Source organism: Giraffa tippelskirchi, chromosome 9 (genome assembly GCF_054371585.1).
Source record: "Giraffa tippelskirchi isolate mGirTip1 chromosome 9, T2T-mGirTip1v1.2.pri, whole genome shotgun sequence".
NCBI classification, from domain to species: Eukaryota; Metazoa; Chordata; class Mammalia; order Artiodactyla; family Giraffidae; genus Giraffa; species Giraffa tippelskirchi.
The window spans coordinates 106402787-106422105 of NC_137283.1; the positions used below are offsets into that span (position 1 = coordinate 106402787).

The 19319-nt window shown below is 41.2% G+C and overlaps 1 protein-coding gene and 1 non-coding gene across 5 annotated transcripts; both read right to left on the reverse strand.

The window, feature by feature from the left end:
• Nucleotides 1-5261: 5261 nt before the first annotated feature.
• GTF3C6 (general transcription factor IIIC subunit 6) lies at nt 5262-16665 on the reverse strand. 4 transcript variants are annotated; one of them, XR_014065632.1, is made up of 7 exons: nt 16521-16665; nt 16098-16172; nt 12031-12094; nt 11890-11934; nt 10196-10309; nt 6525-7050; nt 5262-6432 (listed from the first exon to the last, which is right to left on the reverse strand). XR_014065632.1 is itself a non-coding variant. In XM_081530589.1 (6 exons), exons 1-6 carry the CDS (start codon nt 16650-16652, stop codon nt 6749-6751), a joined length of 732 nt encoding a protein of 243 aa, XP_081386715.1. In that variant the 5' UTR covers nt 16653-16665; the 3' UTR covers nt 5262-6748. The 4 variants fall into 4 exon arrangements, 2 of the variants coding, with proteins under 2 accessions (XP_081386715.1, XP_081386714.1); XR_014065631.1 differs by having other exon boundaries at nt 16098-16178; XM_081530589.1 differs by having other exon boundaries at nt 5262-7050.
• Nucleotides 16666-18224: 1559 nt separating this feature from the next.
• LOC145522133 (small nucleolar RNA SNORA76) lies at nt 18225-18357 on the reverse strand. The gene has a single exon (XR_014065944.1). It is a non-coding gene; the product is annotated as a small nucleolar RNA SNORA76 (small nucleolar RNA).
• Between the last annotated feature and the right edge of the window lie 962 nt (nt 18358-19319).

Sequence of the window (19319 nt, forward strand, 5' to 3'; positions counted from 1 at the left end):
GCAAGGTTTTTGGGGGGCTACTGCACCTGCAGGAGGGACTAAAACCAAGTAACAGGTTCCCTTGCTTGCTGGGAAGGGGCGGGGCAGGTGAGCTGGTTCCTTATGTGGCGTGAGGATAGGGTGTGTACAGGGGTGGTCTGGAGGGGTGGCTCACCTCTTAGGTGGTGTTTCTTAGGTGGTGTTGAGTGCACCAGCATAGTTTTGCTCCCAGCTCTAGATAAGTGGCAGCTGGGTTTTGTGTGTGTGTGGTTTTTTTTTAATCTTGTCCATAAGTTACTCCAACTGCCCATGCACATAGTTATTTTTAGTCTCTTGTGGTTTCTTTGCATTTTATTACTGGAGGAGAGGAGACGTTTGTCCAGGTGCAAGCATTGCAGCACTGCAGGAAAAGGTCCCAGGTCTGAGCCTGTTTCATGTGTGTATATGGTACCAGATATTCAAGGAATAGGTGTTATTCATCTGGGAACCCCCCAGGATGCTAGCAAGGTTGATGGCATGGTAGGTACTCAGTTCAGTTCAGTCGCTCAGTCATGTCCGACTCGGTGACCCCATGAATCGCAGCACGCCAGGCCTCCCTGTCCATAACCAACTCCCAGAGTTTACCCAAACTCATGTCCATCGAGTCGGTGATGTCATCCAGCCATCTCATCCTCTGTCGTCCCCTTCTCCTCCTGCCCCCAATCCTTCCCAACATCAGGGTCTTTTCCAATGAGTCATCCCTTTGCATGAGGTGGCCAAAGTATTGGAATTTCAGCTTCAACATTAGTCTTTCCAATGAACACCCAGGCCTGATCTCCTTTAGGATGGACTGGTTGGATCTCCTTGCAGCCCAAGGGACTCTCAAGAGTCTTCTCCAGCACCACAGTTCAAAAGCATCAATTCTTCCGCGCTCAGCTTTCTTCACAGTCCAACTCTCACATCAATACATGACTACTGGAAAAACCATAGCCTTGACTAGACAGACCTTTGTTGGCAAAACAATGTCTCTGCTTTTTAGTATGCTATCTAGGTTGGTCATAAGTTTCCTTCCATGGAGTAAGTGTCTTTTAATTTCATGGCTGCAATCACCATCTGCAGTGATTTTGGAGCCCCCCAAAATAAAGTCTGCCACTGTTTCCACGGTTTCCCCATCTATTTCCCATGAAGTGATGGGACCAGATGCCATGATCTTAGTTTTCTGAATGTTGAGCTTTAAGCCACCCTTTTCACTCTCCTCTCTCACTTTCATCAAGAGGCTTTTTAGTTCCTCTTCACTTTCTGCCATAAGGGGTAGGTACTCACATAGTCACTAAAATGATCAATGTGCAATATGCACCATTGACAAAACTGTGAGATCAGTGAGGTAGAGTTTATAACTGCCATGGTGCCCGGCACATAAAAGGTACGGAGAAAATAACACTAAGATCGTTACTTCCCCCTAGTGTTTCAATTGTATATTTCAGGTACCATGTTAGTCCTGTAACGTGTACAATTTCTGTGGTTTTTAGTGTATTTGCAAAGATGTTCATCCACCACCACTAATCACAAAACATTTTTATCACCCTTCTCATAACCCAGTAGTACTCCCCACTTTTCACTCTTGCCAATCCCTGGTAACCTCTAACCTATGTCTCCATAGATATGCCTATTGAGAACATACCATATAAATGGATTCATACAATATGTGGCCTTTTTTGTCTGGTTTATTTCACTTACTATGTTCCCTCATGCTCATGTTTAAGGTTCACATGTGTTGTAACATGTTATTAGTACTTCATTCTCAGTATATTCATTTCGTTATTTAGAACTAAGTAATGGTCCATTCTGTGGATATACCATATTTGCTTATCCATTCAGAAATTTATGTACATTTGTTTCCACGTTTTTTTAAGATTATACCTTATGATGCTTTGAATGTCCATGTTCAAGTTTTTGTGTAGACTTTTGTTTTTAATTCTCTAGAAGTAGAATTGCATATGGCCACCCCATTTGACATTTGGAGGAACTGTAAAGCTTTTCTGCCTGCACCGTTTTACATTTCTAGTAACAATGTAAGAGGGCCTGGAATTGGTTTTTCTATTGCTGCTGTAACAAATTACCACAAATTTACTATCATAAGATAACACAAATTTATTATGTTAGACTTCTAGAGATGTTTACTTCTTGGAAGAAAAACTGTGACAAACCTAGACAGCATATTAAAAAGCAGAGACATTACTTTGCCAACAAAGGTCCGTCTAGTCAAAAGTTATGGTTTTTCCAGTAGTCATGTATGAATGTGAGAGGTGGACCATAAAGAAAGCTGAGCACCAAAAAATGATGCTTTTGAACTGTGGGGTTGGAGAAGACTCTTGAGAGTCCCTTGGACTGCAAGATCAAACCAGTCAATCCTAAAGTAAGTCAGTCCTGAATATTCATTGGAAGGACTGATGCTAAAGCTGATGCGCTCAATGCTTTGGCCACCTGATGGAAAGAACTGACTCATTGGAAAAGACCCTGATGCTGGGAAAGATTGAAGGCAGGAAGAGAAGGGGACAACAGAGGATGGGATGGTTGGATGGCATCACCAACTTGATGGATACAAATTTGAGCAAGTTCTGAGAGTTGGTGATGGACAGGGAAGCCTGGCGTGCTGCAGTCCATGGGGTCGCAAAGAGTCAGACACTACTGAGCGACTGAACTGAACTGAGACTTCTAGAAACCAGAAGCCTAATTTTACAGGTCTAAAATTGTCAGGTCTCCATTCCCCCTAAAAACTGGGGGAAGAACCTTTGCCTTTCCAGGTTATATAAGCTGTTTGCATTTCTTGGTATTCCTGTATCTTAAAAAGGTATCACCTGAACTTGTTTCTACTGGCATAACTTCTTTTTCTCTGTTACATGTTTGACTCTGTCTTATAAAACTCTTGCAATTACATGTGGCCCACTTGGATAATCCACAATTATATCCCCCATCTCAAAATCCTTAACCTAATCATATAGCAAATTCCCTTTGGCCAAGTACAGTAACGTATTCACAGATCCCTGCCTGTAGAGCATGGACATGTTTTGGGGAGAGCACTATTCTATTAAACACAGGTTCCAGCTTCTCCACTTACCTCCAAAATTTGCTATTGTCCATCTTTTCTCATCCAGCCATCCTACCTAGTGGATATAAAGTGGTAGCTCATTGTGGTTTTCATTTGTATTACCCTGATGACAAGTGATTTTGAGCATCTTTTCATAGGTTCATTAACCATATCTTCTTCCAGAAAAATGTCTACTCAGATCCTTTGTCTTTTTATTGAGTTGCAATAGTTTCTCATATATTCTAGGTACAAGTCCCTTATCTGATGGATAATTTGCAAATATTTTCTCCAGTTGAATAGATGTCTTTTTTTCTAGATAGTGTCCTTTGAATCAAAAAAGTTCAATTTTGATGAAGTCCAATGTGTCTTTTTTTTCTTTTGTTGCTTGCACTTTTCACGTTTCATCTAAAAGGCCATTTCCTAATCTAACGTAATAAAAGATTTATACCTATATTTTCTCCAAAGAGTTTTATAACTTTAGCCTTTACACGTATTTAAGCCATTAGTCTATTTTTTTTAAAAAAATTATTTTTATATATAAAAAAATTTTTATACATTTATTTGGCTGCACCAGGTCTTAGCTGCTGCACTTGGGATCTTTGGTTGCAGCATGTGGGATCCATGGCATGTGGGATCTAGTTCCCCAATCTGGGATCAAACCTGGACCCCCTGCATTGGGAGCAAGGAGTCTCAACCACTGGACCACTAGGGAAGTCCCCGTTGGTCCATTTTGAGTAAGTCTTTGTATATAATATGAGATTGGGGAAGGGGCCCACTTCATTCTTTTGCATATGGATGTCTAGTGGTCTCATCACCGTTTATTGAAAAGATTCTCTTTGCTTCATTGTATTGCCTTTGTTCCTTGATCTAAGATCAGTTGACTATGTCTACTTCTGGGCTCTCTATTCTGTTTCATCGACCTATTTGTCTATTCTTTCAGCAATTCCCACTGTCTCTATTACTACAGTTTTTACAGTAAGTCTTGAAGTCCTCCTACTATATTCTTTAACATTGTATTGGCTATTCTGAGGGTTGGCCTCTCCATATAAACTTTAGAGTCAGTTTGACAATATCCATAGAAAACTTGCTATAATTTTGTTTGGGACTACATTGAATCTATAGATCAAGCTTGGAAGAACTAATATCTATAAAATAGGGCCACTTTCATATACACCAGGAAAGCCGGGCACACTGCTAACCTGAATAAATTCTTGGATTCTGTTACAAAGAGAAAAAGGAAGACCAGATATTGGGTCAAGTAATTAGCAGTCTCTCCACATACATGTGGTAGAAAAAAATGTTTCTGATTAAAGGAAAGCTGAGACTCAGTTCAGTTCAGTCGCTCAGTCATGCCCGACTCTTTGCGACCCCATGAATTGCAGCACGCCAGGCCTCTCTTTCCATCACCAACTCCCGGAGTCCACCCAAACCCATGTCCATCAAGTTGGTGATGCCATCCAACCATCTCATCCTCTGTCGTCCCCTTCTCCTCCCGCCCCCAATCCTACCCAGCATTAGGGTCTTTTCCAATGAGTCAACCCTTCACATGAGGTGGCCAAAGTATTGGAGTTTCAGCTTCAACATCAGTCCTTCCAATGAACACCCAGGATTGATCTCTTTTAGGATGGATTGATTGGATCTCCTTGCAGTCCAAGGGACTCTCAAGAGTCTTCTCCAACACCACAGTTCAAAAACATCAATTCTTCGGCGCTCAGCTTTCTTCACCGTCCAACTCTCACATCCATACATGACCACTGGAAAAACCATAGCCTTGACTAGACGGACTTTTGTTGGCAAAGTGATGTCTCTGCTTTTAAATATGCTATCTAGGTTGGCCATAACCTTCCTTCCAAGGAGTAAGCGTCTTTTAATTTCATGGCTGCAGTCACCATCAGCAGTGATTCTGGAGCCCAAAAAAATAAAGTCTGACACTGTTTCCACTGTTTCCCCATCTATTTCCCATGAAGTGATGGGACCAGATGCCATGATCTTAGTTTTCTGAATGTTAAGCTTTAAGCCAACTTTTTCACTCTCCTCTTTCACCTTCATCAAGAGGCTCTTTAGTTCTTCTTCACTTTCTGCCATAAGGGTGGTATCATCCGCATATCTGAGGTTATTGATATTTCTCCCGGCAATCTTGATTCCAGCTTGTGTTTCTTCCAGCCCAGCGTTTCTCATGATGTAAGTCATATAAAAATTGGGAGGATATACATGCTTATGATTTGGAAATGCTTTTAATCAGGGTATGTTGTTTTCCAATTAAATAGTAAAAAGTTACAAAACTTATTGAAGGAAAAAATTCCTCATCCTAGAACATTAATTTTCTAATCTGTCAAAACAAAGTTATACCTCCAACAGTTGAGAGAGATAATTTTTTAAAATTTTAAATTGGAGGATAATTGCTTTACAACATTGTGCTGGTTTCTGCCATACAACGTGAACCAGCCACAAGTGTACATTATCCCCCTCCATCTTGAGCCTCCTTCCCACTCCCCCATCCCACATGTCTAGGTCATCACAGAGCACTATGAGATATAATTAATGTGAGGTGTGTTTTATACTAATATAAACCATATAAAATGGCTGGGCTTTATGGTCAGAAACAAATATTGGTAATTTCATATAGATCAACCTGTATCAAAGTTTCTGAATAATTTACTTTAAAAAATACTAGTTAGAGCAGATCTAGCTTATCACTGTAATACTTAATTTTTAATTGGAGGATAATGGCTTTACAATGTTGTATCACTGTAGTAAAATGACTGTTACAGCTGAATTCCAATCATCTTTCTTCAGTAGGAAAGGAGTGAAATTACAGCTGGAATATCAGGAACTGTACCTTCACCCTTAAGTACTTCCAAAGTGAAAACATTCTTCTGTTCTCAGAATTGTAATAATGAAGTTGGTAGACTAGAAGATGCTCCCCCCCCCAAATATTTTCATGCCATAATTTTCAATGTTATGCCTGTTTAAATTACATGGAAAAATGGACTTTGCAGATGGAATTAAAGTTATAGACCTTAAAATAGGGAAGTCAGCCAGAAGTGCCCAATGTAATCAAATAGAAGACAGAAGGGTCTAACAGCAATGGGATGACAGAAGTAGCAGGAGAGAGTCAAGGACTGAGAGGAACTTGACCATGGTTGGCTTTGAAGAGAAGGGGACTATGAGTCAAGGAATGCAGGCAGCCTCTGGAATATGGGAATGGCTCTAGGCCAACAGTAAGGAAATGGGACCATGATCCTTCAATTGCAAAGAACTGAATTCTGTAAACAACTGAATGAGCATGGAAATGGAGTCCCCCATCCCACCTCCAGAAGAGAAGTTCTACAAATACCTTGATTTTAGCCCAGGTGAGACCCATCTCAAACAGCAGACCTACAAAACTGTAAAAGACAATACACTTCTGTAGCTTAATACACATAAGCCATTAAATGTGGTAATTTGCAATAGCTGCAATAGAAACTTACATACTTACCTTATTAAAACCTCCATTTTAAAGGACTCATCACAGAATGGTCCCTATAGTCCTTGAAATCATATTTTTAAAAACTCATATTGGGTCCTTAATGATTCTAGTATATTAAACTACATTATAACTAGAAATGTGCATATAGCTAACAAAAATTGTGAACTACAAAGTCAATTATTTTATATAAAAATTCTATAAAAAGTTCATGACTAGTTATTATGAGAAACATTTCATCTAGGAGTGATTTCTAAGGCAGTTTCTTGAGCATCCATAAAAACAGACCCTTCTGTTTCAAAAGAAGGGATATCAATAAGAGGACCAGAATCCTCTATTTCCAAGTTTGGTGGTTTCTCCTGTTCATAACTCAGGTTTGAATTATCTTTCATTTGAATCTCATGCTCTTCCAACTCCAAAGATTTATCTGGGTCTGGAGCTACAGCTTCATCCTCTTCATGTTGATGCAGAAAATTACAAATCATGTTGGGTCTATATGAGAAATCATTCTCCTTGATTTGCAGCCATTCCACACCACCTAATAGGGGAGGGTGTGGTTGGGGTGAGAAACCAAGAAATATGAAAAAGGAATTTTAGTTACTTACAAATATTTTTAATTTAAATGTTCATAAGGGAGGGTGTGGTTGGGGTGAGAAACCAAGAAATATGAAAAAGGAATTTTAGTTACAAATATTTTTAATTTAAATGTTCATATGAATATTTATCAAAATAAAACCCCAACTTAAAGAAAGGAACATGGTGCCTGAACCAACTGATAAACAAACGTGTAATTTTCATCTTACATGGAGACCTTGGAAAGCCTATAAGGTATGCATTATCAAAATCACTACTATTCTAAGCCCTTTTTCCAGAGTCCAGTTCCCAACTCATTCTGAGAGAGAACTGATCTTCCACTGCCATCTATTGTCTTGAAGAAAATTGTCACTTCCCTACAGTTTTCTTATTTAGTCAGCTTTCGTAATATGGTGGATGATACCACTCTATCATCTTCCAAGTCAACATTTATGTGTCATTTTAAATTGAAGAATCCAATTGTGAAATTAGACACCTTTGCAAAAAAAATCCCTGAAAAATTTTTTTGTTCCTTTTCATACCTATAGTCAAAGCTCTAATCCCTCAATGAACTCCCATAATCAAGAATTGCTTCAATAATCCTAGCCATTTTTTTCTCTTATCCTTTTGACCCTTTCAGAAAGCCAAGTATTTGCATAGATACTTAATTCCTATAACCCAAGCTGTTTACTCATTGTCAAAGTTCCATTAGGTATCTGTAAGATATCCCAACCTATCTTGTCACCCTGTTTGAGCATCCATCTGTCCTATACCCCACCATAAACTAACTCTTCTACAGCTGTTTGTTGAAACATCCTTACTGTTGATCCCATACCTTTTCTCTGTAAAGTCTCCCTCTTTCAAAACTCGATTAGTCCTTTCCCTCCAGCTCAGCTTCAACTATTGACTGCTATTAAAAAAAAAAATGTATTTTTTGCTTGCAATAACATTATTCTAAACATATAGAACAACATTATTCTAAAAAATATATATTTTTTTTGCTTGCCATAACATTATTCTCTGAGTCACCAAGTTTAAAACCTTAAAGCCACCCTAAAGCCTACTCTGTTATTTAACATAATACTCGGCACATAACAGATACTTAAAATAAGTTGAGTGAAATGGGTGTCAAATGGTAGACATCTATGTCTGTCTCAATATGATTTACTTTAGAGTACACGCTCCTAGCAAATAAGGACCACACCTCTTGTCTATTTTGTTCCACTGGCATCCAAGATGGTCCCCAATGATCCTCACCTACCTGACATGTATGCCCCTGTGTCATCCCCTCCCACACAGGATAGGATATCAAAGAAAATGACAGAATGTGACTTCTAAGGCTAGTTCATAAAAGACACTGTGGCTTCTACTTTGTTCTTAAAAATCACTTGGTCTGCGAAAGCCAGCTGCTGTGTCAAAAGGGCACTCAAAACAGTAGTGTGAAGAGGCAAGGCAGTGACGCCTCCACCACAAACTCACCAGGCATGTGAGTGAGCCATCCTACAGTTCAGATTTTTCCAGCCCTACTCAAGTCTTCAGATGACTATAGCCCAGTTGTCAAAATGACTGCAACTTCATGAGAGACTCAAGCCACACTACCTAGCTAATAAGCTGTTTCCCAATTCCTGATTCATAGAAACCATGGGAGACGGTGCTTCTGTTGCTGCCGTTTTAAGCCATTAAGTTTAGGGGCCACTTTTTATGCAGCAATAGATAACCAGTACAGCCTTGAACAGTTGGTTGCTATTTATTTGATTAAAATACACCCAAATCTTGCACTTCCCCAGTGGCACAGTGGATAAGAATCTGCCTGCCAATGCAGGGGACACAGGTTCGATCCCTGGTTTGGGAAGATTCCATATGCTGTGGGAGCAACTAAGCCCATGAGCCACAACTACTGAGTCTGTGTGCTGTAACTACTGAAGCCCATGCCCCTAGAGCCTGTGCTCCACAACAAGAGAAGCCACAGTGATGAAAAGCTTGCGTATTGCAACAAAGAGAAGCCCTGCTTGCAGCAACTACAGAAAACCCGTACAAAGCTAATAAATAAAAAGATGCATCCAAATTCTCCCAAAGATCTATTAGATTATTAAAGACTAGAGCAGATGCTGTAACTTCCTTTAAGAAGAATATTTAAATGATAGTTAAGCCATCTGATATGTATCTGCCTTTCAAGTTCATTATAGAACTTCAACTGCCTCCTTCCTGTTATTTTCAAAGTGCCTAAAAAAAACGGATAGTTGTGGAATATGTAAGAACAAAGATTTGTTATATAGTTATATGTAGCTGGTATAAATTTCTAGATGATGAATGTACCTTCAAATATTTATTCTTTAAAATACAATAAATCAAGCCATGAATATTCACCATTAGGGTCTTATTTACAAGTATTTCAAATATGTCTTTGAGCAACAAGCCTTGTTTTTGGTGGACAAACACATTTATTTTGACAGTGTCCCAAATTCCCCAGGGCAACAGAAAGAGGTTGGTGTGGTGAGCAATGGGCTTTTAAACCATCAAATGGTTATTTGTCCATCTCCGCAAACATGTGCCTGCTATGGGTGCAAGAAACACCCTCAAGTCTCTAGCACTGGATGACTAGCAACTGGAGAAGGCTAACTGGGTGTTTATTAATAACTAGACTTAAGATTAATGACTGTGGTCTTAGAGTCCCTCCCTCACATATAAAGCCAGCTTCTTCCAGTCATGAGCATCTTGGGGAAGGTTACTGCATCTCCCTAAAGCTCAGGAGATCCTGTGGGGATCCAGAACTGCTACCATCATATTTTCTGCACTTACAAAGAAGTTTTAATGGTGGCTGCTGAATTCCTTGGGGTTGAAATCATGTCAAGTTGCTTGACAAACTCCTCACAATCATTTCCAAAGCAAAGCAGATAAAAATTTCTCATGTCTCCAGTGCCCCCAGCTATATGAGAATTCAAATAAATTTTAAAATCTATCTTTGGTACTTTTTATGGAGAGCTCTCAATATTCACATACTTAACCTATCACACATAGTTATTACTATGAAGTACAAAGAACATCCTGGCAACAACGTGTCATAAAGCCAATAATGAATCATCTGTTTTCAGAGAAATAAGTGAACTAACCTATGTTTTCTTCTCCTTCCTTCTTTTCTGTCAGAAGAGTCCTTGTCATGCTGAGCTTCTTCATTGTGTGGCATTTATATTTTAGCACTGTTTTATTACTGCCTTCTGCATCCACTAGAATATAAAATGAACACTATTATACTGCTTGATGCCATCAAATAATCATGTTAAACCTCAACAGTTGTAGTTTAGAGAATTAAACTACCTTCTATCAAGATAGTGCAGTTAGTTCAAGGTTTAACTCATTCTTCCTGCTCCAGCCTCAGAGAAGTAACAGATTAAATATGTAAGAATTGAAGATACAAGTGAACTCAAAGACAACACACATCTACAGGGGACAGGAACCCAAAGTTAGAGTAAAGCTACAGGCATATTAGGTGCCAGCCTTGAAGTGGGAAAGCGGGGCCGGGAATCTGGGTTTACTGGGTAATGAGGTCTAAAATTCTGTTGCTCAAAATGAAGGACGAAAGTCAGACACTACTTGAAGCCAGACTGCAGTCAGAACATCCCCAATCAGGAAAGAAAGCTGAGAAAAAAATTTGCTCTCCACCTGCTGTTTGGGGTCACAGCTTTATAAAAACTGTGGGCGCAGGCAGGAATGACAGATGAGACTCTGTGCTGAGGATGTAAAGCACACTGAAAACATGCAGAGCCTGCCACTGTGCGGCTGACGGACACTACACTTCAGACAGCAACACAGTGGTAGCTATGAAGTTGAAATACGTGAAAGTGGCGATATTCAGCCCAAATTGTTAATTTCATATGGCTGAATCTAGTACACACACTCATCAATCTAATAGTTCCATGTCTAAGTGTATACCCAAGAGACATTTTTACATTTATGCACGAGACATAAAAATGCTCACAGCATTTTTGTGGCGAGTAAATAAGCATAATTAAGAAAACAGGCACTGGAACAGACCATCTTGGTTCCAGTCCTGGCTCTGCTTCTATCCTGGCTCTGCTTCTAGGTCAATGACCTTGAAAATGTTTTTCTCTCTCTGTGCTTCAGTTTCTTCAAATATAAAATGAAGATAACTATGCTATCTACCTCATAGACTTGTGGTGAGGATTCAGTATGCTAATACATGGAGCGCTTAGAATAGTGCCTGACATACAGAAAGCACTCAATAAATTTTAGTAGTTATTAATAAAAATGGAAGCAACCAACATGTCCATTAATTGGAGAATAAACTGTGGTACAGTCACAAACAGCAACAGGGAAAACAGAGTTTTTCATATATATATGTATATGTATATATATAATATATATACAAAACCATGTATAAATCTCAAAACATCTAATTGAAAAAAGATATAGAATGATACATTTATCATATGCTACAATTTACATTAAGTGTGAAAGTATCCAGAAAGTGCTATTTATTGTCTCCTGATACATACATATGTAATATAAAATCAGGTATAAGAAAGAAAAACACCCAATTCAAGAGAGTGATCACCTCTGAAGACAAGTGATTACCTCTGAAGACAGAAGGGAGTAATTTTGGAGAGGGATATACAACGGGCTTCAAATGTATCTGGAATGTTTTTTAACTACCTGGCCAAAACGGAGGATTTGACACAGGTAGACAATGGGTACGTGAGATGTTTAACTTTAATAATCATCATACACAAGTATGTCTGAAATATTTCATAACAAAAACAGTTGACTCAGCATAGCAATCACTTACCATATTCAACATTTTCTTCAAATATGACACAGGTCCCAACAGTGTCTGCAGAAAAATATTAAGGCAACTTGTTAACATAGAGCTACTTTCTCCAAAAAGCATATAAAAAAGGGGAATTTCATCTCTCTGACATCCTCCTACCTTCATACTCTCCAGCAAAGACATAGCTGTCCACTTGCAGAATGGGCCTTTCAGTATCAATTCCCTACAACAGAATACAGGACCATTAAAAAATCATCATTAAAAAAAGCCTTGTGTGTAGGGGAAATGGGTGAAGAGGGGCTCAAATGATACAAACTTCCAGTCATAAAATAAATAAGTCCTGGGATGTTTAAGAACATCACAGTGACTATAGACAGTACTGTACTTTATATCTGAAAGTTGCTAAGACAGTCAATTCTTCAAAGTTGTTACCAGAAGAAAAAAAATTTTGTAAATATATGTGTAGTGATGGAGGTTAATTAGACATTGTGGTGATCATTTCACAATATATACACTGAAAACATTGTACAGCTGAAACTAGTATAATTTTTTAAAAAAATAATTGTTCAATCCTTCATTCATGTCTGACTCTTTGTGACCCCACGTACTGCAGCACACCAGGCTTCCCGGTCCTTCAGCATCTCCCTGAGTTTACTCATACTCATGTCCATTGAGTTGGTGATGCCATCCAGCCATCTCATCCTCTGTCATCCCCTTCTCCTCCTGCCTTCAATATTTCCCAGCATCAGGTTCTTTCCCAGTAAGTCAGCTCTTCACATCAGGTGGCCAAAGTATTGGAGCTTTGGCATCAGTCTTTCCAGTGAATATTCAGGGTTGATTTCCTTTAGGATTGACTGGTTTGATCTCAGTGCTGTCCAAGAGACTTTCAAGAATCTTCTCCAGCACCACAATTCAAAGGCTCAATTCTTCAGCACTCAGCCTTTTTTATTGTCCATCTTTCACATCCATACATGACTACTGGAAAAACCACAGCCTTGACTAGGCAGACCTTGGCAGGCAAAGTAATGTCTCTGCTTTTTAATATGCTGTCTAGGTTGGTGGTAGCTTTTCTTCCAAGGAGCAAATGTCTTTTAATTTCACGGCTGCAGTCACCAGCTAAAGTGATTTTGGAGCCCAAGAAAATAAAGTCTGTCACTGTTTCCATTTTCATATATATATATATGTATATGTGTATATATTATATATATATATATATATATACTAAAGCATGTATAAATCTCAAAACATCTAATTGAAAAAAGATATAGAATGATACATTTATCATATGCTACAATTTACATTAAGTGTGAAAGTATCCAGAAAGTGCTATTTATTGTCTCCTGATACATACACATGTAATATAAAATCAGGTATAAGAAAGAAAAACACCCAATTCAAGAGAGTGATCACCTCTGAAGACAAGTGATTACCTCTGAAGACAGAAGGGAGTAATTTTGGAGAGGGATATACAACGGGCTTCAAATGTATCTGGAATGTTTTTTAACTACCTGGCCAAAACGGAGGATTTGACACAGGTAGACAATGGGTACGTGAGATGTTTAACTTTAATAACCATCATACACAAGTATGTCTGAAATATTTCATAACAAAAACAGTTGACTCAGCATAGCAATCACATCTATTTTCCCATTTCCCTATTTTTCCCATCTACTTGCCATGAAGTGATAGGACCAAGTGCCATGATCTTAGTTTTTTGAATGTCTTAAGCAGCTTTTTCACTCTCCTCTTTCACTTTCATCAAGAGGCTTTTCAGTTCCTCTTCACTTTCTGCCATAAGGGTTGTGTCATCTGCGTATCTGAGGTTATTGATTTTTCTCCCAGCAATCTTGATTCCAGCTTGTGCTTCATCCAGCCTGGCATTTTGCATGATGTACTCTGCATTTAAGTTAAATAAGCAGGGTGACAATATACAGCCTTGAAGTACTCCTTTCCCAGTTTGGAACCAGTCTGTTCTATGCCCAGTTCTAACTGTTGCTTCTTGACCTGCATACAGGCTTCTAAGAAGGCAGGTCAGGTGGTCTGGTATTCCTATCTCTAGAAGAATTTTCCACAGTTTGTTGTGACCCACACAGTCAAAGGCTTCAGCATAATAGTCAATGAAGCAGAAGTAGATGCTTTTCTGGAATTCTCTGGCTTTTCCTAACAGATGTTGGCAATTTGATCTCTGGTTCCTCTTCCTTTTCTAAATCCAGCTTGTACATCTGGAAGTTTGCGGTTCACATACTGTTGAAGCCTAGCTTGAAGGATTTTGAGCATTACTTTGCTAGCATATGAAATGAGTAAAACTGTGCGGTAGTTTGCACATTCTTTGGCACTGCCTTTCTTTGGGATTAGAATGAAAGCTGACCTTTTCTAGGTCAGTTTTATAGAAAATATTTTAAATTTTTATAAAAATTATAATATTACAAAAAATAATAATTTATTTATTTTTGGCTGTGCTGGGTCTTCAGTGCTGTGCAGGCTTTTCTCTATTGCAGCGAGCAGGGGCTACTCTCCAGTTACAGTGCTCCAGCCTCTCACTGCAGTGGCTTCTCTTGTTGCACAGCACGGACTCTATGGCACCCGGGCTTCAGTAGCTGTGGCTGGAGGGCTCTAGAGCACTGGGCTCAGTAGTTGTGGCGCAGGGACTTAGTTGCTCTGGGGCATGTGGGATCTTCCTGGATCAAGGATCAAACTCTGGTCTCCTGCATTGGCAGGTGGATTCTTTACCAGTGAGCCACCAGGAAGTCTAGTATAATATTATATGTCAGTTATTTCTCAATTTAAAAAAGAAAAGAGGGATTTCCCTGGTGGTCCTGTGGTTAAAACTCCATTGCAGGGGGCACAGATTAGACCCCTGGTCAGGAAATGAAGATCCCACCTGCCTGGAGTGGGCACAGTAGTTACAGCCCAGAGGCTCTTTAGTTGTGTCCTGTGGGCTTCAGTGGTTGTGGCACTGAGACTTAGCTGCCCCAGGGCATGTGGGATCTTAGTCTCCTCACCAAGAATTGAACCCCTGTCCCCTGCATTGCAAGGCAGATTCTTAACCAGGGAGGTCCAAAAACAGTGTATTTTTTTTCATAATTTAATCTTCCATTTCAAAATGCCCCCCCCACCCCACAATCTTTAACCCTCTCCAGCCACACATGCAGACATTCAGGCATAGTTGTTGATGCTGTCAACTACAAATTGGCACTTGCCAAGAGCACTGCCAATGACTGAACAACAAGGGCATCTGCCACCTGCCCCTGGGGAGACTGAACCCTGTGCTGCTGCAGCTGTTGACCTTCAACATCCCCTGAGAGAGTTCAGGGCGGAGTGAGGCAATGTGTGCTCCCGGGAATCTGGTGGGACAGATCTTTAGATAGTTAGATATTTTCAGGAACTGATTTTATGATCCGAACCCTTGCATCTCCTCATACCTAGAAAAGCACTAAATCCCTTCATGGTGACATCAGATCCTTGTGACTAGCAGGCAACCTTTTGTAATATGAGTGCTTAATGGTACTGAACTCCCCCTTCACTAAAATCTTATATATTGACCCTTCCCCACTGTCTCTTTGGAGCAGTCTCTCAGAACTATCAGAGGTGCTGCCTCCCTGGCTGCAGTTCTCATTTTGCCCCAGATAAAGCTTAACTTGCAACTCTCAAGTTGTGCCTCTTTTTTAGTCGACAATGCTGTTGCAGTTGGGCATCAGTTTCCTCCCAGCTGCTCCCATAGCTCCCTGTACTGTGACTGTCTCCAACAGTTCACTGCTTTGTACACCTGGAATTAATACTATTGTAAGGGGATGCTTTTGAACTGTGGTGTTGGAGAAGACTCTGGAGAGTCCCTCGGACAGCAAGAGGATCCAACCAGTCCATCCTAAAGGAACTCAGTCCTGAATATTCATTGGAAGGACTGATGCTGAAGCTGAAACTCCAATACTTTGGCCGCCTGATGGGAAGAGCTGACTCATATGAAAAGACCCTGATGCTGGGAAAGACTGAAGGCAGGAGGAGAAAGGGACGACAGAGGATGAGATGGTTTAATGACATCACCGACTCAATGGACATGAGTTTGAGTAAGGTTCGGGAGCTGGTGATGAACAGGGAGGCCTGGCGTGCTGCAGTCCATAGGGTCGCAAAGACGCGACTGAACTGAAGGGGATGGGTATATGTCACCATTCATTCTTGTTTTAGATTTAAGAAAACCTACAACAACCCACCAATTCTACGAGACTCACCAAAATCTTGCATTTATTTTCACATTTTGAGAGCAAGTCTGAATCAAGAATTCCTGATAATTCCACCATAACCAACTGCTCCTGGTGGAAGAAAGAAGGGTTAACGCGTTAGCCTGTCAGAGTGCAGGAAGAGGAAGGCAGTTAAGGAGAAAAGCCAAACAAACCCTCAGGGAAACGACTCCACCTTGGTGAAAACTAGGTCCTGCTTTCAAGGAGAGGAAGCGCGCTCCGTTACCGAAGGTAACCTCCCTCCTTCCTCCTCGAACTCGTGTGGCCCGTAGGGCTGTGGCAGCTGCCTGCGGCCCCGCGCGCTCAGGGGCACAATCCCGCCAGGCGCCCCCGGGCCGCGCCCCGACTCTCTGCCCCGCACACAGCCACTTCCACCCCCGTCACCACCGCGCGGGCTTCCGCCGTGGCACTCACTGTTTCCTCCTCCTCCTCTTCTTCCTCCTCTTCGTCCCAGTCCACCCAACTCGGCTCCTTGGCAGCTGCCGCCATGCCGCCGCTCTTCTGCGCCGCCTGCGAGCCGCGGGCCCCGCCCGCCGGGGCCGCCATCTTTGGTGTGGGCAGCAGCTCCCGCCCCGCAGCGGCTCCGGCTGCGCCCGCCGCTCCTGCCAGCACGCGAGATGGCGGCTCCCGGGCCCACGTGGAGCTCCTGGTTCCTCTCCGAGAGCTGGAGCCAGGACCCTAGCCTCGGTCAGGCAATTTCGGCGACCTAGGGAACCCTCGGACTCCCGTCGCTGGTGAGACGAGCCCACTGGCGAGCGAGGCAGAGGAGATAAAGAAGGTGCAGGCAAAGACGTCACCGTGCGCGAGGGAAATGGAGAGGCCTAGGGTATTCCCCATCCTATATTGCTTAGAAAGAAATTCTTAATATTGTGTAAACACTAATCCTCAATTCAAGTTCTCCTGAGCCAAGCTAAGGGCACACTTCACTGCGCTCGGAAGTGAGCTTGGGTTTCAGGACCCTGCAAAAGCTGCAGGTTTCGCAGGTGGCGCTAGTAATAAAGATCCCGCTTGCCAATACAGGAGACGGGGGTCGATCCCTGGGTTGGGAAGATCCTCTGGAGGCGGGCATGGCAACCCATTCACGGACTGAGGAGCCTGGCGGGCTGCATTCCGTAGGGTCCCATAGAGAGGGACACGATTGAAGCGACTTACACGCAAAAAAAGATGCAGGAATGGCAGATGGAGATCAGATTGCCCTAAGCGGTGTAAGAGACAGAAATTGGGGAGTACTCGAGACTAAGTAAAGTGAAGTTTGAACAGGATTTTTCTAAAAGTAACTTCACGGATTTTTCTGATTATAAAGTAAATGATCTTTGTAGAGAGACAGGATGATCTACTTCCATAGAGCATGAAATTTAGAGTCTGATACTTCTCTGATTTTGCTGCATTATTAACTGCAAGGCTTTAGGCAAGTTGGTTTTTGTGAGGATTAAAAGAAATAATACATGTAAAACAGATTTAGCCCATTGTCTGGCACATATTAACCACTTAATATGCATTTAGTCTAGTAATAGTAATAATATGTACAAATTTAGAGTATTATAACTTTTAAAAAACATTTTCGGGGAATTTTCTTGTGGTCCAGTGGTTAGGACTAAGCTTTGTCTGCGGTGACCTTGGTGGGGGCAATATGATCCCACAGGCCATGCTGTGTGGCTGAAGAAAATGAAAAACAAAAACATTTTCCTACACAGTTTAGCTTTCCAGCTTCTTTCTCCATACACAAACACAATTTTTATTACAGAAATATGTTCAAACTATACATCTGTTTTAAACTTGCTTTTCTCACTATATGTAGTATCATGGATGTTTCCCACAATAAATATAGATCTATGTGATAGTATTTATTGATATTGCACAACACTTTAGTAAACATTTTTGTGCATTTTTACCCGTTCTTCATTAAATGAATGGGATTTCATAGCTCTAAAAAAGTGGGAAAAGTACTGGACTTCTTAGAGAAGTCGTAGAACTTGGAAGTTCTATATCTGAAATACAGTAATTGTGATCTGGCACAAGCTGCTGTGCTTTCTCATCCCCTGTGTTCTTATTTATTAAATGAAGATAAAATTATTCATCCTTACTGTGTATATATATATATTTTTTTCCCCAGGGCGGCCGTGTAGCTCGCGGTTAAAAGGGCCGCCGCCGCGGGGGCAGACGACCCCAGTTATACGGGAGCACGTGCTCTGGCGCTGCAGCCTGACCCCCGGCGCCACGCCCAGGCGCGGCGGGGGCTCAAAGGCAGCGCGTTTACTGTATATTTTTTGTTTGAAGATTAGATCGTGTCTCTAACAGTGCTTTATAAGTTGAGAAATTAAATTGTCAGATATTTTTGGGGTTCAGGGAGAATAAAAAGAACAATCCAAGCTGAGGGAGCAGCAGAAGTGAAAGCTTGAGGGTTGAAAATTCATTTTATGAGGTCAGTGTAGTGCTTCAGGATGTCCCTTTCAAATAAACAAGGCTCATACTTCTAGTCAAGGTTATTATTGTTTACTATTTAAGGCATAATTGTTAATTTTATTTATTTTGAATGCTTTATGAAATGATACAGACAGAGAAGTAAGCCTTCCATCCCCGTCCGCCAGCTCCCCTTTCCATTACTGTTGTTCATCATTCATGTCCAACTCTTTGTGACCCCATGGACTGCAGCACGCCAAGCTTCCCTGTCCTTCACTATCTCCCGGAGTTTGCTCAAATTCATGTCTGTTGAGTTGGTGATGCCATCCAACCATTTCATCCTCTGTTGCCCTCTTCTGCCCTCAATCTTTCCCAGCATCAAGGTCTTTTCCAAGGAATCGGCTTTTCGCATCAGGTGGCCAAAGTATTGCAGCTTCAACTTCAGCATCAGTCCTTCCAAGGAATATTCAGGGTTGATTTCCTTTAGGAGGGCTTCCCTGCTGGCTCAGATGGTAAAGAATTCACCTGCAATGCAGGATACCCAGATTCAGGAAGACCCCCTGAACAAGGGAAGGGCTACCCACTCCAGTATTCTTACCTGGAGAATTCCGTGGTCAGAGGAGCTGGGTGGGCTACAGTCCATGGGGTCCCAAAGAATCAGAAACAACTGAGTGACTTTCAGTTTTCCTTTAGGACTGACTGATTTGATCTTCTTGCAGTCCAAGGGATTCTCGAGTCTTCTCCAGCACCACAGTTCGAAAGCATCAATTCTTTGGCGCTCAGCATTTATTATGGTCCAACTCACACACTTGT

What these genes read in the sequence shown, in the direction of transcription:
- GTF3C6 (XM_081530588.1), bottom strand. Translation starts at nt 16,652, where the DNA reads ATGGCGGCCCCGGCGGGCGGGGCCCGCGGCTCGCAGGCGGCGCAGAAG. An exon ending in CTTTGCTGGAGAGTATGAAG is followed by an intron (nt 11,935 to 12,030) that starts GTAGGAGGATGT and finishes ATTTTTCTGCAG; the next exon opens with ACACTGTTGGGACCTGTGTC. An exon ending in GGAAGGAGAAGAAAACATAG is followed by an intron (nt 7,051 to 10,195) that starts GTTAGTTCACTT and finishes CTCCCCTATTAG; the next exon opens with GTGGTGTGGAATGGCTGCAA.